General features: G+C 49.3%; 6 protein-coding genes across 8 annotated transcripts; all 6 read left to right on the top strand.

The window, feature by feature from the left end:
* The first annotated feature begins 473 nt into the window (after positions 1 to 473).
* Positions 474 to 2,755, top strand: LOC3291538 (putative polypeptide N-acetylgalactosaminyltransferase 9). The gene is made up of 2 exons (XM_551940.3): positions 474 to 1,538; positions 1,602 to 2,755. The coding sequence occupies exons 1-2, from the start codon at positions 839 to 841 to the stop codon at positions 2,633 to 2,635; spliced, it is 1,734 nt and encodes a 577-aa protein (XP_551940.3). The 5' UTR covers positions 474 to 838; the 3' UTR covers positions 2,636 to 2,755.
* LOC133393421 (putative polypeptide N-acetylgalactosaminyltransferase 9) lies at positions 2,689 to 5,441 on the top strand. Of its 2 annotated transcripts, XM_061658423.1 has the most exons (5): positions 2,689 to 2,975; positions 3,055 to 3,187; positions 3,254 to 3,827; positions 3,892 to 4,466; positions 4,532 to 5,441. In XM_061658423.1, exons 2-5 carry the CDS (start codon positions 3,179 to 3,181, stop codon positions 5,147 to 5,149), a joined length of 1,776 nt encoding a protein of 591 aa, XP_061514407.1. In that variant the 5' UTR covers positions 2,689 to 2,975; positions 3,055 to 3,178; the 3' UTR covers positions 5,150 to 5,441. The 2 variants fall into 2 exon arrangements, with proteins under 2 accessions (XP_061514407.1, XP_061514406.1); XM_061658422.1 differs by having other exon boundaries at positions 2,689 to 3,187.
* A 134-nt stretch (positions 5,442 to 5,575) lies between these two features.
* On the top strand, positions 5,576 to 8,769 carry LOC4577670 (putative polypeptide N-acetylgalactosaminyltransferase 9). The gene is made up of 3 exons (XM_061658420.1): positions 5,576 to 6,401; positions 6,469 to 6,633; positions 6,694 to 8,769. The coding sequence occupies exons 1-3, from the start codon at positions 5,792 to 5,794 to the stop codon at positions 7,719 to 7,721; spliced, it is 1,803 nt and encodes a 600-aa protein (XP_061514404.1). The 5' UTR covers positions 5,576 to 5,791; the 3' UTR covers positions 7,722 to 8,769.
* A 57-nt stretch (positions 8,770 to 8,826) lies between these two features.
* LOC133393419 (putative polypeptide N-acetylgalactosaminyltransferase 9) lies at positions 8,827 to 11,291 on the top strand. Its single transcript, XM_061658419.1, has 3 exons — positions 8,827 to 9,737; positions 9,807 to 9,971; positions 10,043 to 11,291. The coding sequence occupies exons 1-3, from the start codon at positions 9,005 to 9,007 to the stop codon at positions 11,080 to 11,082; spliced, it is 1,938 nt and encodes a 645-aa protein (XP_061514403.1). The 5' UTR covers positions 8,827 to 9,004; the 3' UTR covers positions 11,083 to 11,291.
* Positions 11,292 to 11,357: 66 nt separating this feature from the next.
* LOC133393422 (putative polypeptide N-acetylgalactosaminyltransferase 9) lies at positions 11,358 to 13,256 on the top strand. The gene is made up of 3 exons (XM_061658424.1): positions 11,358 to 11,875; positions 11,935 to 12,099; positions 12,158 to 13,256. Exons 1-3 carry the CDS (start codon positions 11,365 to 11,367, stop codon positions 13,201 to 13,203), a joined length of 1,722 nt encoding a protein of 573 aa, XP_061514408.1. The 5' UTR covers positions 11,358 to 11,364; the 3' UTR covers positions 13,204 to 13,256.
* Positions 13,257 to 13,342: 86 nt separating this feature from the next.
* LOC133393423 (putative polypeptide N-acetylgalactosaminyltransferase 9) lies at positions 13,343 to 15,219 on the top strand. Of its 2 annotated transcripts, XM_061658427.1 has the most exons (3): positions 13,343 to 13,814; positions 13,874 to 14,038; positions 14,099 to 15,219. In XM_061658427.1, exons 1-3 carry the CDS (start codon positions 13,343 to 13,345, stop codon positions 15,154 to 15,156), a joined length of 1,695 nt encoding a protein of 564 aa, XP_061514411.1. In that variant the 3' UTR covers positions 15,157 to 15,219. The 2 variants fall into 2 exon arrangements, with proteins under 2 accessions (XP_061514411.1, XP_061514412.1); XM_061658428.1 differs by having other exon boundaries at positions 13,681 to 14,038.
* The last annotated feature ends 121 nt before the right edge of the window (positions 15,220 to 15,340 follow it).

Genomic DNA, 15,340 nt, shown 5'->3' with positions numbered 1-15,340 from the left:
GAATGGAACGAATGGTATCTAGCCATGTGAAGATAAAATCATTTAAGAATTTGAACCGCATGTCTTAAATTTGTCATTAATATCTTTGCGTTAGGTTTATGTTATGATTATAAGCGGACGTTCATGATAAGATTTGATCCTCATTCGGCCTTGTACTAGACTATTATTCATTAGGCGAACTAATACACCTCAAGCACACAACACATTTTTACCCACTTTGTCGTTGCTACGAAAAGATCGCCCTCAAAACTGAAGCTACCCGATCAAAGTTACCAATGGCAACGCGCTAGTGTCGCTTTCGTCTAACGCGTTCTCGCCCGATAGATAACGCTTTTATCGAAAACATTCCCATTACCTCACGGACCGGAGCAGTGTGAGCGGGTGAGTCTTATCAGCTCGCGTCGAGTGGTAGAACTTCGCACGCAACTGCATTACCGCCGCAACCCGCGGCGACCGTATTAAGTCACCATCCTGTCCCGCGTCAGTCGCGGCATGTCACCGGCTAGGGGCGGGTGATGTCGTATGCGGATGTTAACCTCATGCTGTTTAAAGCTCGTTCATCATTCTCGAGCCGAAGTATAGAGCACGGCGACGGTGGCGAATGAAACGTGCCCTTGTTCTGAAGCACCTTTTAATAGTCTTTCAACCGAGCCCCTGTTCGGTCGGGGCTTTTGTTACGTTCGTGGCACGTAGCAATACACGCTTATCACAGTGAACGGCACGCTAATCTAGTCCAGTGTCTAGTTTAGGCTTAGCCAGAGCACACCACCATTACGGTAGACCGTTTTGGGTCTAAAAGTTGCAATCCAAACCATATACCGCCCTTAAAAAGCACATAATGTTTCCGTTGCTTACAGCGAAACATTTGTTTTTTGTGCTCGTGCTTTCACTGATTGGCCTCACCTACTGGATAGTGATAGTGGAACGTGACGACCCGTCCAACGATACGGCAACGCTGGAAGAGGAGCTCCATCTCATACTGAATGCTGCCCGACTAGCCGATGGTTCACCGGACCCGGATGGATCGCCCGGTGATATGGGACTGCCGGTGAAACTGCCGGATGTGTTACCGCCGAACGTTCGGGAGCTGGTGCTGAAGGGTTGGAACGAGCAGGGTCTCAATCAGTACGTGTCAGATCTGATCCCGCTGCACCGACGGCTTCCGGATGTGCGTGACACGTGGTGCCGGGGACAGGAGCAGGAGCGACGGCGGCGTAATGTTGGTCCCGGGACATTGCCCCGCTCGGCCATAGTGATCGTGTTCTACAATGAGGCCTGGTCGGTGTTGCTGCGTACCGTACACTCCGTGCTGGATCGAACACCTACTGAGCTTATCGAAGAGATTGTACTCGTGGACGACTGTTCGACAATGAGTCACCTGAAGGGACAGTTGGATGAGTACATAGCGCCGCTCGCGAAGGTACGCTTGGTGCGTTCTTCAGAGCGGTTGGGTTTGATCAAGGCACGTCTACTTGGAGCGAAATCAACCACAACCAACATCATCACCTTTCTCGATGCGCACTGTGAGGTCATTGAAGGTGAGTTTGGAATTGCTTACAACAAAATTCTCAGTAATGTAACGCTCTCTTCCCGTTTTGTAGGCTGGCTCGAGGCACTGATTGCCCACGTTGCGAACGATGAAACGATGATCGCCATACCGGCCATCGATTGGATCCACGAGGACACGCTTGCGCTGAACGCACAGAACTCCGTCAAGTACTACGGGTCGTTCGATTGGGCCCTGAACTTCCAGTGGCGCAGTAGAGAAGAAAGAATAGCAAAGCACACCCCGAACAGCACAGCTCCAGTGCATCCGGCAGCACCGTACGACACACCCATCATGGCCGGCGGGCTGTTCACTATCCATCGCACCTTCTTTCAGCGACTCGGCTGGTACGATGAGGAGATGAAGATATACGGCGGCGAAAACATGGAGCTCTCCTTCAAGGCGTGGATGTGTGGTGGAAAGATCCAGATAGTGGCATGCTCCCGGGTAGCACACATTCAGAAGCGCGGCCATCCCTATCTACTCGAGATCCCCGGCAGCTTTGGCCTTATCAAGCGTAACTCGGTCCGGCTGGCGGAGGTCTGGATGGATGAGTACGCGGACTATTACTACGAAACGTTCGGAGGTCGTGAGAAGCGCGGTGACTTTGGAGATGTGACGGCTCGGAAAGAATTGCGCGAGCGACTTCAATGTCGACCGTTCCGCTGGTACCTTGAGCACGTCTTTCCGGAACAGTTCGATCCGAGCAAGGCTGTAGCACGGGGTGTGATACAGTTCGGAGGGGAGCTCCCGAACGGCTACCGGTTGTGTCTGGACTGGCCAATGAAGTTGACGCTTGTTGGCTGTCACGGTACCGGGGGGCATCAGCTCTGGTACCTCACCAAACAGGGTCAGGTAACGCGCGAAGATCACTGCCTGGATTATGACGGTAAGGAGCTGGCAATGTTCCGCTGTCACGGTTTGGGTGGCAATCAGCAGTGGAGTTGGGACGCGGACACAAAGCTGCTGAAGAAACTCACCTATGACCGGTGCCTTCAGTGGGACCTCGAACTGTCGCTGGTGGTGTGCGATCCAAACCAGCCCAAGCAAAAGTGGTTGATGCAAAACTACAAGCCAAACAATCTGTGATGTGACGTCAAACGAGAAGTGCCCAAAAGAGATGCGTTTCAGGCAGGATTGCAACGTGTCAAGAAAAGGAACAGAACTACCTCGCACCGAAAAAAAAAACAAAACAAACACACAAGAAAATACTACAAACACTTGCTCTATGCCGACTTTGATTGTCAACTTCCACGCAGGGAAACAGTTGCCGCACTGTTCTCGTATCAGCACAGCCCTGCCGAACGCAATCGCCCTGCAACGCAACCCTGCCGGGCACGTACGCTCGCATGCTCGGAACAATCTCTCCCGGTGTGCTTATCGAAACAGTGGGTGTTGTTGTGTCTTTTATACCATTATACCGCATCAGGTACGCTGGAACCGCTCAGAACCGTGACAATATACACTTGTACACACTGATAAATTGAACTGATTGATAACGATGTTAGGCACTTCGGGCGTCGTGCGCACGAGCTGCCGCAGTGCCCGAACGGGCATACTTGGGTGCCTAGTTTTGGAGCGTAACTGCCCCAGTACGGTCCGTGGAGTCCCCCGGGGACCGACTGCAACACCATGTACGGAGTAAGTCTTTGCTAAAGAGAATTTTGCAGAATATGTTGAACTCATTAAGGTTACTTTTACTTTTAGAAATACTTCTCCACCAAGCGCGATATCTTCTGGGCAGTGGTTGTGTTTTGCTGCATTCTAGCGCTTTATCTCTATCACAATCAGCTGTCGGATCGGCTGGAAACGCTGGAAGAGTTTAAGCGAGTACATCAGGCGGAGCAGCGGCGCACTGTGCAGCGTGACGTCGGCTTTGTCGTGCCAGAGTATCAAGTGGTCCAGTACGATGCACACTACACGCCGGTACCGGACGATGGGTGGATCGAGACACTGCCCGGTGATATGGGCAAACCGGTGACGCTGCCCGACAACATCACCGAGGAGGTGCATCAGCTGGTGAGGCAAGGGTACGACCAGCAGGGTCTGAACCAGTACGTTAGTGATCTGATACCGGTGAGGCGCCGGTTGCCCGATCTGCGTGATCCCTGGTGTACGGCGGAGCCACGGCTACTTCCCGAATTACCGCAGGCGTCCATAGTGATCGTGTTCTTCAACGAAGCTTGGTCGGTGCTGGTACGAACCGTTCATTCCATCCTCGACCGGACGCCGCACGCGCTCATCCGTGAGATCATTCTGGTGGACGATTTTTCCAATCTTGGTAAGAAGCATACTGCGACGTCTCTTTTCCCATTCCCACTGATGAAAACGTCTTCCTAGTGCAGCTCATCTACGTACCCAGCTGGACGAGTATTTTAGCAGCTATCCGCTGGTACGCATCTTGCGAGTGCCTAAACGCCTCGGCTTGATTCGAGCCCGGCTGCACGGTGCCCGGAATGCGTCGTCCGACTTTCTCACCTTCCTCGATGCGCACTGCGAGTGTATGAACGGGTGGCTCGAGGGGCAGCTGGACCCGGTCGTTCGCGATCCGCACACCATCGCACTGCCAACGATCGACTGGATCGATGAGAACAACCTGAAGCTGGTCAGTGACAAGGCGCCCGTGTTTTACGGTGCGATGGGCTGGGGACTGGACTTTGAGTGGCGTGGCCGCTGGGATCGCGTGCACAAGCCGGACAACAAGATGGAACCGTTCAGTACGCCGGTGATGGCCGGTGGACTGTTCACGATTCATCGGAAGTTTTTCGAGTGGCTCGGCTGGTACGACGAGGGCATGGATGTGTACGGGGGTGAGAACATTGAGCTGTCGCTGAAAGCTTGGATGTGTGGTGGCAGATTGCTGACGGTACCGTGCGCCAGAGTAGCTCACATTCAGAAGACGGGACATCCGTATCTTAAGGTTGGTAAATTCTGTCAGCTCCAATGCACTGCATTATTGTAAATCTTCCTGTTATTGCTTTTTAGAATGTAAAAACCGACGTCGTGCGTGTCAATTCGGTTCGCGTAGCGGAGGTGTGGATGGATGAATACGCCGACGTCCTGTACGGTATGTTCGGAGGACCAGAGTTCCGCGGGAACTTCGGGGACCTTTCCGAGCGCAAACAACTGCGGAAGGATCTACACTGCAAAGACTTCCACTGGTACTTGCAGAACGTATTTCCGGAGATAATGGAAGATCTCGCCAAACGTCCCGGACGGGGAAATTTCGAAAACGACGCTTTGATAGGGTCGGAACCCGCCCTCTGTCTCACGTACGCCGAGCCCAACAATGTCGTCAGTATGACGCCATGCGCGCAGGGGAATACAGCGCAGCAGTGGATATTCAGCTTGTACGGAGAAATCGGCACCCACAATCACTGTCTGGACTACGATGGTAATATGCTGTTGGTGTACGGTTGCCACAAAGCGCACGGCAATCAGGAGTGGACGTACAATGCTACCACGCTTCAGTTCGAGCACAAGAAGTACAAGGGCAAGTGTCTGGGACTGGACATGACGTCGAAGAAGGTTCGCATCGATGGGTGCAGCTTGTCGGAACAATCTCAACGGTGGCACTATCCTGCCATAGAACATAAGGTATAGGGGAGTAGTGAGGTTATTTGAGAAGGTTTTGGGTCATTTGTTGATCTCTAGTAAAAGAAACTGTTCTATTGAAGAGTAATTCCTCGGTTACATAAAGATGTCACTGATACCATCTGTTCATACGGATGAAGGGATCTACCACACATCACGATCATCTCATCAAGTCACGATAACTACGTTACTCAGTATTCAACTGTACTAATATGCGCCGACAAGTACCGAGGCGTCTCTAGCCAGAACAACAGTTGTGTAAACAATTGTGCAACCCCTCAATAAAGCAATTGACGTACAAGCAGCTGGTGCAGCGTTTGTCTGCGGAAAGAAAACAACATCACTACCCTGTTGCATATGCAAGGCAGCATTTTTAAACATCGCAAAACCCCACACCATATTGCATAAGCTCATAGGTAGCATCTCTACCGAACCTCACACAACGATACGTACAGGTGCAGGTTCCATTCCAAGCTTTCCGTAGCACGTCTTATCACCAGCGCTCGGTTATCGGTGTCGCTTCGTTTGTAGTTCGTTCCGCGGTGCCTGTGCGTCGTCTAATACGCGCGCAAAGTACACACTTATCACAACGATTCATTCAACCTGTGCCGCCAAAGAGCGATCGCTCAGTTCACATTCGGCACCGACAGCATGCGGAATGCCGTACCGTTTGGACGTGTGCGTATCGCTGCCGGTTACGGTGGCCAGCGGTGTTGCAGTGTCGTCGCACTGGTGACCGCGACAGTGACGCTGGCACTTACCGTGCTTTACTTTGTGTATGATGTTAACCTTTCGCTTACACCCAGGAGAAACTTGCTGGAACGGGAGCAGTATCACACTAGAGAAGAATCGACCTCACAAAGCAAATCGGTGGACACTAATCATGGGTTTGAGTTTGTCTATACGACGATCGGACTCGATCCCAGGTTGGCCACTCCACCCGGAGATATGGGTCGCCCAGTTACGGTGAACCTTACCAGTGAACAGGTTGCCGCCCTTACACAGCAAGGCATCCAAACGCAAGGCTTCAATCAATACTTTTCCGACCTGATGTCCGTTCGGCGTAGGTTGCCCGAGATTCGTGATCCCTGGTGTGCCAAACCGGGACGCTTTTTAGCGGATCTGCCCGCAACGTCGATTGTGATTGTGTTCTTCAACGAAGCGTGGTCGGTTGTGCTCCGGACGGTACATTCGGTGCTGGATCGATCTCCAGCACACCTCGTCAAGGAGATCGTACTGGTTGACGACTGTTCTACCTTAGGTGAGGACGGATTAAATATCTTCATGCTTTATAAAGTTCAATCTAAATCTTCTCTCATATCCGCTAGCAAGTCTCAAAACCCAACTGGACGAATATTTTCGACCATATCCAAAGGTGCGCATCCTTCGAGCCCCGGAACGGTTGGGATTAATACGGGCACGGATGTTCGGTGCCAAAAACACGACTGCCGATGTTATCACCTTTCTGGATGCACACGTCGAGTGTACGCAAGGTAAGTTGTGTTTGAGTGACCTAAATGAGTGACCTAAACTCACCCGATACTATCCACCAGGATGGCTGGAGGCACTGCTAGATGTTGTGGCACGTAACTCCACCACGATCGCGATCCCATCGATCGATTGGATCGATGAGAAAAGTATGGCGCTTATAGCGAACAAGTCGCTCTCCTACATCGGTGCGTACGATTGGGATCTCAACTTTGGCTGGTGGTATCGCTCGTCTATGAAGAAGAAGTATGCAAACCTTCTCGAACCGTTTGATACGCCTGCCATGGCTGGAGGATTGTTCGCGATCAATAGGACGTTTTTTGAGCGACTGGGGTGGTACGACGATGGGTTCGACATCTATGGTATCGAGAACATTGAGCTGTCGATGAAGAGTTGGATGTGTGGAGGGAAGATGGTGACGGTTCCCTGCTCGCGGGTAGGCCACATCCAGAAGGTTGGACATCCGTATCTTCACAACGAAAAGAAGGACGTTGTGCGTGCGAACTCGATCCGGCTGGCCGAGGTGTGGATGGATGAGTATAAGGCAGTCATTTTCGATATCTACGGCATTCCTCATTACCTGGAGGAGGAGTTCGGCTCAGTGGCATCACGCAAAGCTATCCGGGAGAGTGCAAACTGTAAGCCATTCCGCTACTACCTGGAGAATGCATTCCCCGAGATGCACAATCCGCTCATATCGGGAGCTTTCCGTGGGGAAGTAAAGAGCGTCCTGCTAGGCAACGACACCTGCCTCGAATATAGTTCCGAGTTTCTCGGCATGGCACGGTGCAATGGTGAGCAGACAACACAGTACTGGGCCCACAATTACTACCAGGAGATCAACAGCTACAAGCACTGTTTGGACTACACCGGCGCCAGTCTCGGAGTGTTTGGCTGTCATCGCTCACGTGGCAATCAGGCGTGGCGTGTACTGACCGATACGGGACAACTTCAAAGCATCAAGCACGACCAATGTCTTGCGGTAAATACGGCTACAAACGTTACGCTTACGATGCAAAAGTGTGATCCAACAAGTGTCGCTCAAAAGTGGTCCGTAACGTTCATCGAGTTGGATGTATCGCCGTTTGCTTGAGCTGTGACCGGCAGCAGTTAATCTCAGTACTCGCTATTCGCTGGTGCTACCTCTGCAATCTACCCCAAATACGGCTAATCAATAGCAGGCCCCTTATCACAACGGGTTGATACAATATCTGTACCCTGGCCGTGTATACTTAGCACGTAGATTAGTCAAGGTAAATCCCAAATACCTAGCTACCTTTGTGTTATCTAGTCCGCATACTTCACCGTCAACTATAATTGCCTCGAACAATCAATTCAGAGGGTTGTTTCGGTGTGTTTGGTATGTGTGGCTGTGTGTCTCCCGGACGTTGTTGAATGGTGCTATTGATGAGGCAATGCTTCGATGTACGGGCATGACTCGTGGCTGGAGCTTATGACAATTATTCGTTTAAGAATAGGGCATTGTGTTGTGTCGTGTTTGGTTCTGCTCGCAAAAAACTACAATAAAAAAATGGAACGAAACTTTCACATCACTATCTGTGAAGGACATGTGTTTGCTTTTAACAAAAATAACGTATTTAAAACTGAAACAAATGACGCACGCTAAACAATTATACCACATTTCCTTTAACAAGATAAGGATGCGTTTTCGCAAACGTGTCTGAGCTTTCCAATGCATTTGCAACACCGTACTATCACGCAGCGCAAACCCGCACATTGAAGCAATTCGGTAGCGTACGATCAATTATCTCATCACATAGGATCGTTATCACCGCACGACTGTGATTGCAGCTAAAGTGCCCAGCAAATAGCGCAGGCGATTTATCAGTGCAAAAAAAGGGAAGTAAAACATCAACCTGACAGCTGTCGTGCGATGTGCGATACACAAGCCTGATAAGCGTGTCAACGTTGACATCATCGCTCAGCTGGAGGAGTGTCCTGGCGTCATCAAACAGGCGCTAAGATGGCAATTAATTAATTGCTTCGTCCAACGTTTGAGTTACCCTTGTGGGAGTGAGTAGGGAATACAGCATCACCAACTATCTTATGAGAGATAAGCATTGAATGAAAAAGGGGAGTTTTAAATTAAATTGCATAAAAATTGTTTTTAATGCCCACTATTTCCTGTCGTCACAACAAAACTTCCGTAGTTAGACACCTCTTCAAAGAAGCCTTTTTAAATGGAAAACCAAATCTTGTTGAAACTAGTTTCATTGCCCCACTTCTTGGAAACTATGAGAATGAAAAGATACCCTTGTTTTACGTGCCCATCGACGGTTGTTTGGAAGTCACTGTACTGTTCCAATCGGACTGTTTCGCTATGCGACCCAGAGTGTCTGAGTGGCTGTGTGTGATATGAGTGATATCGCAAACAGTATGTTGCCACTTAAGAAACGCTTTGACATTCTCGCACATTTCAGTGCACAATCTGCCGCGGCGCTGAACACCGCGTCGTCGTCCTCTGTCGTGTGTCGCTGTCGTCAGCTTTCCACCATGCGCGGCAACGTAAAGAAAAACTTTGTAATGGTAGTGAGCATTGCCGTACTGCTGGTGTATCTATTTCTGACCCTGTTCTACAACGGTGGACGCGGACGGTACGACAACGTGTTGAAGCGGCTAGCACTGCGGGAAAGGAGCAACATCAGTGAAGGTTTACAACCTGTGGAAGAAATCAATACGAGCACCGTTGCAACCACTCCAGATGGTACACCGGTGTATAAGTACGTCTACACAACGCTGGGATTAGATCCACGTTTTCCGGTGCCACCGGGTGATATGGGAGTTTCGGTGGAGATCGACACTAACGACACCGACGTGACAGATCTGGTGAATCAAGGAATGATACATCAAGGGCTGAATCAGTTCTCTTCCGATCTGATGTCCGTACGGAGACGACTGCCGGAAATTCGAGACCCCTGGTGCCGCGAACCGGGTCGCTATCGGGCCGATCTACCCCCCACCTCGATTGTGATCGTGTTCTACAATGAAGCGTGGTCAGTGTTGGTACGCACGGTGCACTCCATTCTCGACCGATCGCCTCCGAATCTAGTGAGCGAAATAGTGCTCGTGGATGATTTCAGCTTTATGCGTACGTATAACATGCACTTCAAGTGTGTTTGGTGATCTTTCTAAAGCATACTTTCCTTTCTGTTGATAGCTCATTTGAAAGCCCAACTAGAGGAATACTTTGCCACCAACCCGAAAGTCCGAATCGTACGTGCTCCAAAGCGACTTGGATTAATCAGAGCCCGCATGCTTGGTGGAAAGAGTACAAAGACCGATTTGATTACGTTCCTTGACGCGCACGTTGAAGTGACTGTGGGTAAGTGTATGATTATTATGCCACCATACTACTTGAACCATGAGCTTCATAATGATTCTCAATCAACTCAGGATGGCTGGAGGCACTGATACAGCCCGTTGTAGAGAGCTGGACCACGATCGCGATCCCAACGATCGATTGGATCGATGAGAACAACATGAAGTATCGCGATGACAAGGCACCCACCTTTGTCGGTGCATACGATTGGGATCTCAACTTTGGCTGGTGGGGTCGATGGTCTCAAAAAAAGCAGAACGAGAACAAGATGGAACCGTTCGATACGCCTGCCATGGCTGGAGGATTGTTCGCAATCAATAGGACGTTCTTCGAGCGCATTGGATGGTACGACGATGGGTTCGATATCTATGGTATCGAGAACATTGAACTTTCCGTTAAGAGTTGGATGTGTGGAGGGAAGATGGTCACAGTTCCCTGTTCTCGAGTAGGACACATCCAGAAGACGGGCCACCCGTATCTTTACAAACAACCGAAAGACGTTGTGCGTGCGAACTCGATCCGGCTGGCCGAGGTGTGGATGGACGAGTACAAAAGGATCATTTTCGACATCTACGGCATTCCTCATTACCTGGAGGAGGAGTTCGGCTCAGTGGCCACACGAAAAGCCATCCGGGAGAGTGCCAAATGTAAGCCGTTCAGCTACTACCTCGAGAACGCATTCCCCGAGATGCACAATCCCCTGGTGCCTGGTGCTTTCCGCGGAGAAGTTCACAATATGGCTCTGGGCAATGGTAGCTGTTTGACATACCGTACCCGTGACCGCTTCCTCGGGATGGCACCGTGCGATAATCTGGAGAAGGATCAGTATTGGACCCACAACTACTACCAGGAGCTGAATAGCTACCGGAACTGTATCGATGCCGTCGGAACGATCGTGGAGGTGTACCAGTGCCATCGAAGCCGTGGCAACCAGGCCTGGAAGGTGTTGGTGGAAAGTCAACAGATTCTGAGCGTTGCGCGGAACCTCTGTTTAGCTTTGAACCTGCAAACAAAAACGACCCTTCTGTTGGAGAAATGTGACGCCACGAAACCGAGTCAACAGTGGAACGTTTCATACATCGAGCTGGATGTTTCAATGCTTAGAGAACATTAACGGAGAAGACTCGATTTGATTGTTGTTTAGTTTCTAACTCTCCTCTGCGGCTCCGTTCCGTGGAAACAGTGTCATATTGTATCGATTCAGATTGTATAGGTGATTCAAAGGAACTCTCTCTCTCTCCTTCCTGGAATCAGACGCAAATCGTTCTGCTTAACGGCACAAAGCTGCTATTATACTCGAAATACATCTGGTCTCATAACAAACTCCTTCTGCGTGGTACGCAGATCGTCAAATTTACTTCTCCGGAAAGCGGGTTTCTATACTTCATCTGCGTCAATGAGCTTGCCATCGACCGCCTGGAGGCGGTTTTCAGTTGTGATCGTTTTAGTGTTGATGTTGAGTGTCAATGTACTATTTTTCCAATACAACGATGAGGTAAAAAAGCACATCAGCGTGTGGAATTTGAAATTAGTTGGTAGTGTTAAGAGTATCACCATTAGATCGCACATTACACCACAACATCTACCGGGACATTTGGGTGAATCGGTAAAATGGGATCAATCTGATCGAGAGATCACCGGATTTGTGGAAACAAGTATCAAGCAATACGGTTTCAATGAGTATGCATCGTCGCTTATACCAACGAAACGGGTCTTGCCCGACCTGCGACATCCCGAATGTGTTACTAATGTGCAAAGCAATCGCACCCTGCCAAAGACATCCATCGTGATCGTGTTTTACAATGAACCGTGGTCTGTTCTGCTACGAACGGTTCACTCTGTCTTGGACAACTCACCTTCAGATCTTGTCGAGGAAGTGTTACTCGTTGACGACTGTTCTTATCTACGTAAGTTGAATGTAACGCATGGCACTTTATTTATAATAATGCTTTTTGTTTTACTTAAGCTTTCCTGAAAACTGCACTAGAAGAATACTTCAAAACGTATAACAACGTTCGCATTCTACGAGCTCCCGAGCGGCTGGGACTGATCAACGCAAGAATATTCGGCTGTAAGCATAGTACCTCTCCGGTAGTGACATTTTTAGATGCACATGTTGAGTGTACGAAGGGTAAGAACACTCAATAGTTATCATAAAACATTTCAAAACATATTCCTCATCTTCGCAGGATGGTTGGAACCTTTGTTGGAGCAGATCGCGGAGAATGAGCAGACAATCTCCGTTCCACTGATCGATCGTATCGATCATCTCGATATGCATCTTGTCACAAATGTTTCTTCCGATCTGTTTGGAGCTTTTGAGTGGGATCTCAACTTCGGCTGGTGGCATCGTTCCACCTTTCCCCGTCGGCAAAGTCTGCGGGCTAGCGAACCGTTCGAAGTGCCAGCAATGGCTGGAGGGATATTTTCGATTGCCAGACGTTTCTTTCAACGGCTCGGATGGTACGACGACCAGTTTCGGGTGTATGGAATGGAAAATGCGGAGCTGTCAATCAAGTGCTGGTTGTGTGGGGGAAGGATACTGACGGTGCCCTGCTCTCATGTGGCACACATCCGCAAAAGCGCCCATCCGTTCATTGACAACGGGCATCAGAATGTGACGTTTGTGAACTCGATCCGTGTGGCGGAGGTTTGGATGGATGAGTACAAGCAGATTGTGTTTGATGTCAACGGCATACCGGGCTATTCGGAGGATTTGTTTGGATCCGTGTCGGATCGTAATAGATTGCGAGCAAGTGCTGGTTGTAAATCGTTTAAGTACTACTTGGAGCGAGCCTACCCAGAAATGCCCTATCCAATTGTACCGGGACAGTTTCGTGGTGCGATTCACAATGCTGCACTGGGAAATGAAACGTGCCTAACGGTGCGAACATCAGCAACTTCAACGATCGGTATGATGCCGTGTGATAAGCGCAACCAAACACAGTACTGGGCGCACAACTTTTACCAAGAGCTCAACAGCTACAAGCGTTGTATCGATGCTGGATCTTCAGGAACTGACGTTACTATAGTTGCCTGCCATCGGATGCGTGGTGCTCAATCGTGGAGCTACGACACAGAGCGGTTGCAAATAAAAAGCCTCTCCCGAGAGCTGTGTCTTGCTGTTGATCTGGCATCTAACGATGGTTTAGTGAAACTAGAACCATGCGACGAGCGTAAACTCACACAACAGTGGTATGTTACCTTGACAGAGTACCCGTTTTGGCAGCCATAAACCGGATACAATCGGAATAAAGAGATGTTTCACAAGAGTTCAATACAAAGAGATCTTATTGTATTCACTACATCTGTGAGTCGCAATTTTCTTAACAGTATTGAGATAACTTCCGTGTAAGCCAGCGTCCCGGTACAGTATGTGCTGCCGTTTGTCCGTATCGCATCGTACTGTTTTCGTGATCTTTATCGCTCTTATACTGGTGTTAAATGTAGTCTTTTATTTGTTCAATAATGAGACATCATTCACTGCAACCTTCGGACCCGTTCAAAAATCAACTCCCCCAGGAGATATGGGACTTTCGGTACGGTACGACGTTTCCAATCCTGTAATCGTCGCTGAGGTTAAACGAACCATAGTCGCGCAAGGACTGAACGAGTACGCTTCGGATCTCGTGTCAGTGCGACGGCGATTGCCTGATCTACGAAGTTGGTGCTGCCCGAAAGCTTACGGCCATCTGTTTTCCGCTAGCCTTCCCGCCACAACCATCGTGATCGTGTTCTACAATGAAGTGTGGTCAGTATTAGTACGCACAGTGCACTCAGTTCTAGATCGTTCACCATCGCACCTGGTCAAGGAAATACTTTTGGTAGACGATTATTCAAACTATCGTAAGTAACCAACGTGCACTAAGAGGTTGTCCAGTGTCCACTGAAATTAACAATTGCAGCATATCTGAAGACTCAGCTCGAAGAATACTTTGAACCGTTCCCGGTGGTAAAAATTATTCGCGCAAAAGAACGTCTCGGATTAATCCGCGCTCGTTTGATGGGCGCCAAAGAAGCTTCCGCAGATATCGTGACCTTCCTGGATGCTCATATAGAGTGTACAGAAGGTTAGTAAACATCGTATAGCTCTTCTTCAGCCTCATTCAATCTTATCTGACATATTTCAGGCTGGCTTGAGCCACTGCTCGACGTTGTTGCTCGCGATCCTACCAACATAGCCATTCCCACGATCGATCGCATCAACGAGAGTGATATGAGTCTTCAGACCAATATCTCGCTCTTGCTGGCAGGAGCCTTCGAGTGGGATCTTAACTTTGGATGGTGCGAGAGAAAACACCTGCGTAGGAAATACACTGACCCTTGTGAACCCTTCGAAACACCAGCAATGGCGGGTGGTTTGTTCAGCATCCATAAGACGTTCTTCGAACGTGTTGGTTGGTACGATGAGGAGTTCATTGTTTACGGCATGGAGAACGTTGAACTCTCCATCAAAAGCTGGATGTGCGGAGGAATGCTGCTTACCGTGCCGTGTTCTAGGGTGGGTCACGTACAGAAACACTCCCATCCGTATCTGTTTGATGTGGCGATGGATCTGCCGATGCACAATTCAGCCCGTTTGGCCGAGGTGTGGATGGATGAGTACAAGCAGGTCGTGTTTGATGTGAATGGGTTGCCCCGATACGTGGAGGAACGCTTCGGTTCGGTTGAGGAGCGAAAACAAGTACGAGAGCGAGCCAACTGTAAGCCCTTTCGGTATTATCTGCAGCGTGCATTCCCGGAGCTGCGTAGTCCAGCGATAGATGGACAGTTTAGGGGTGAAGTACGAAATGTAGGATTAGGAAGAACTTACTGCCTGACGGTGGAGAAAGCGGGAACACGTCCGTATATGTCGCTCTGCGATGGGCTGGAAAAGACTCAGTATTGGAGCCATAGCTACTATCAGGATATTAACTCCTACAAGGCATGTTTGGATTTTAACGGATCACTTCTTACCACTGTCATTTGCCATCGGCATCGTGGCAATCAAGGTTGGATGTATGTGAAGGAAACGGGACAAATTTGGAGCATGGCTCACACACAATGTCTGGCAGTAAGGTCCAAAGCGAACTCCACATTGACATTAAAAAGCTGTAATGCTTCCGATCAGTATCAGCAGTGGATGGTTAACCTTGTAGCGTATGATTTTTTAGTGAAACGAAATGAAACAGAACCATTATTGCAATAAGAAGTAGGCATTTAATTTGTACGTGATGTGTAAAATAAAAAGCGGTCCGATATTCCTCTTGTACACCTGCTTGTTATCGTTCACGATTTTTGGGATATGTCTTACCGACGTGCTGTTCTAGAGATTATGTTTGCGGCTTTCGCGAGTAAGTGTAAGTGAGCAGTGTGATAAAGCTTCAACGACA

The sequence above is a fragment of the Anopheles gambiae genome, chromosome 3 (assembly GCF_943734735.2).
Source record: "Anopheles gambiae chromosome 3, idAnoGambNW_F1_1, whole genome shotgun sequence".
NCBI classification, from domain to species: domain Eukaryota; kingdom Metazoa; phylum Arthropoda; class Insecta; order Diptera; family Culicidae; genus Anopheles; species Anopheles gambiae.
Note: the sequence above shows the minus strand (reverse complement) of the source record. Positions and strands in the feature narration are given on the sequence as shown.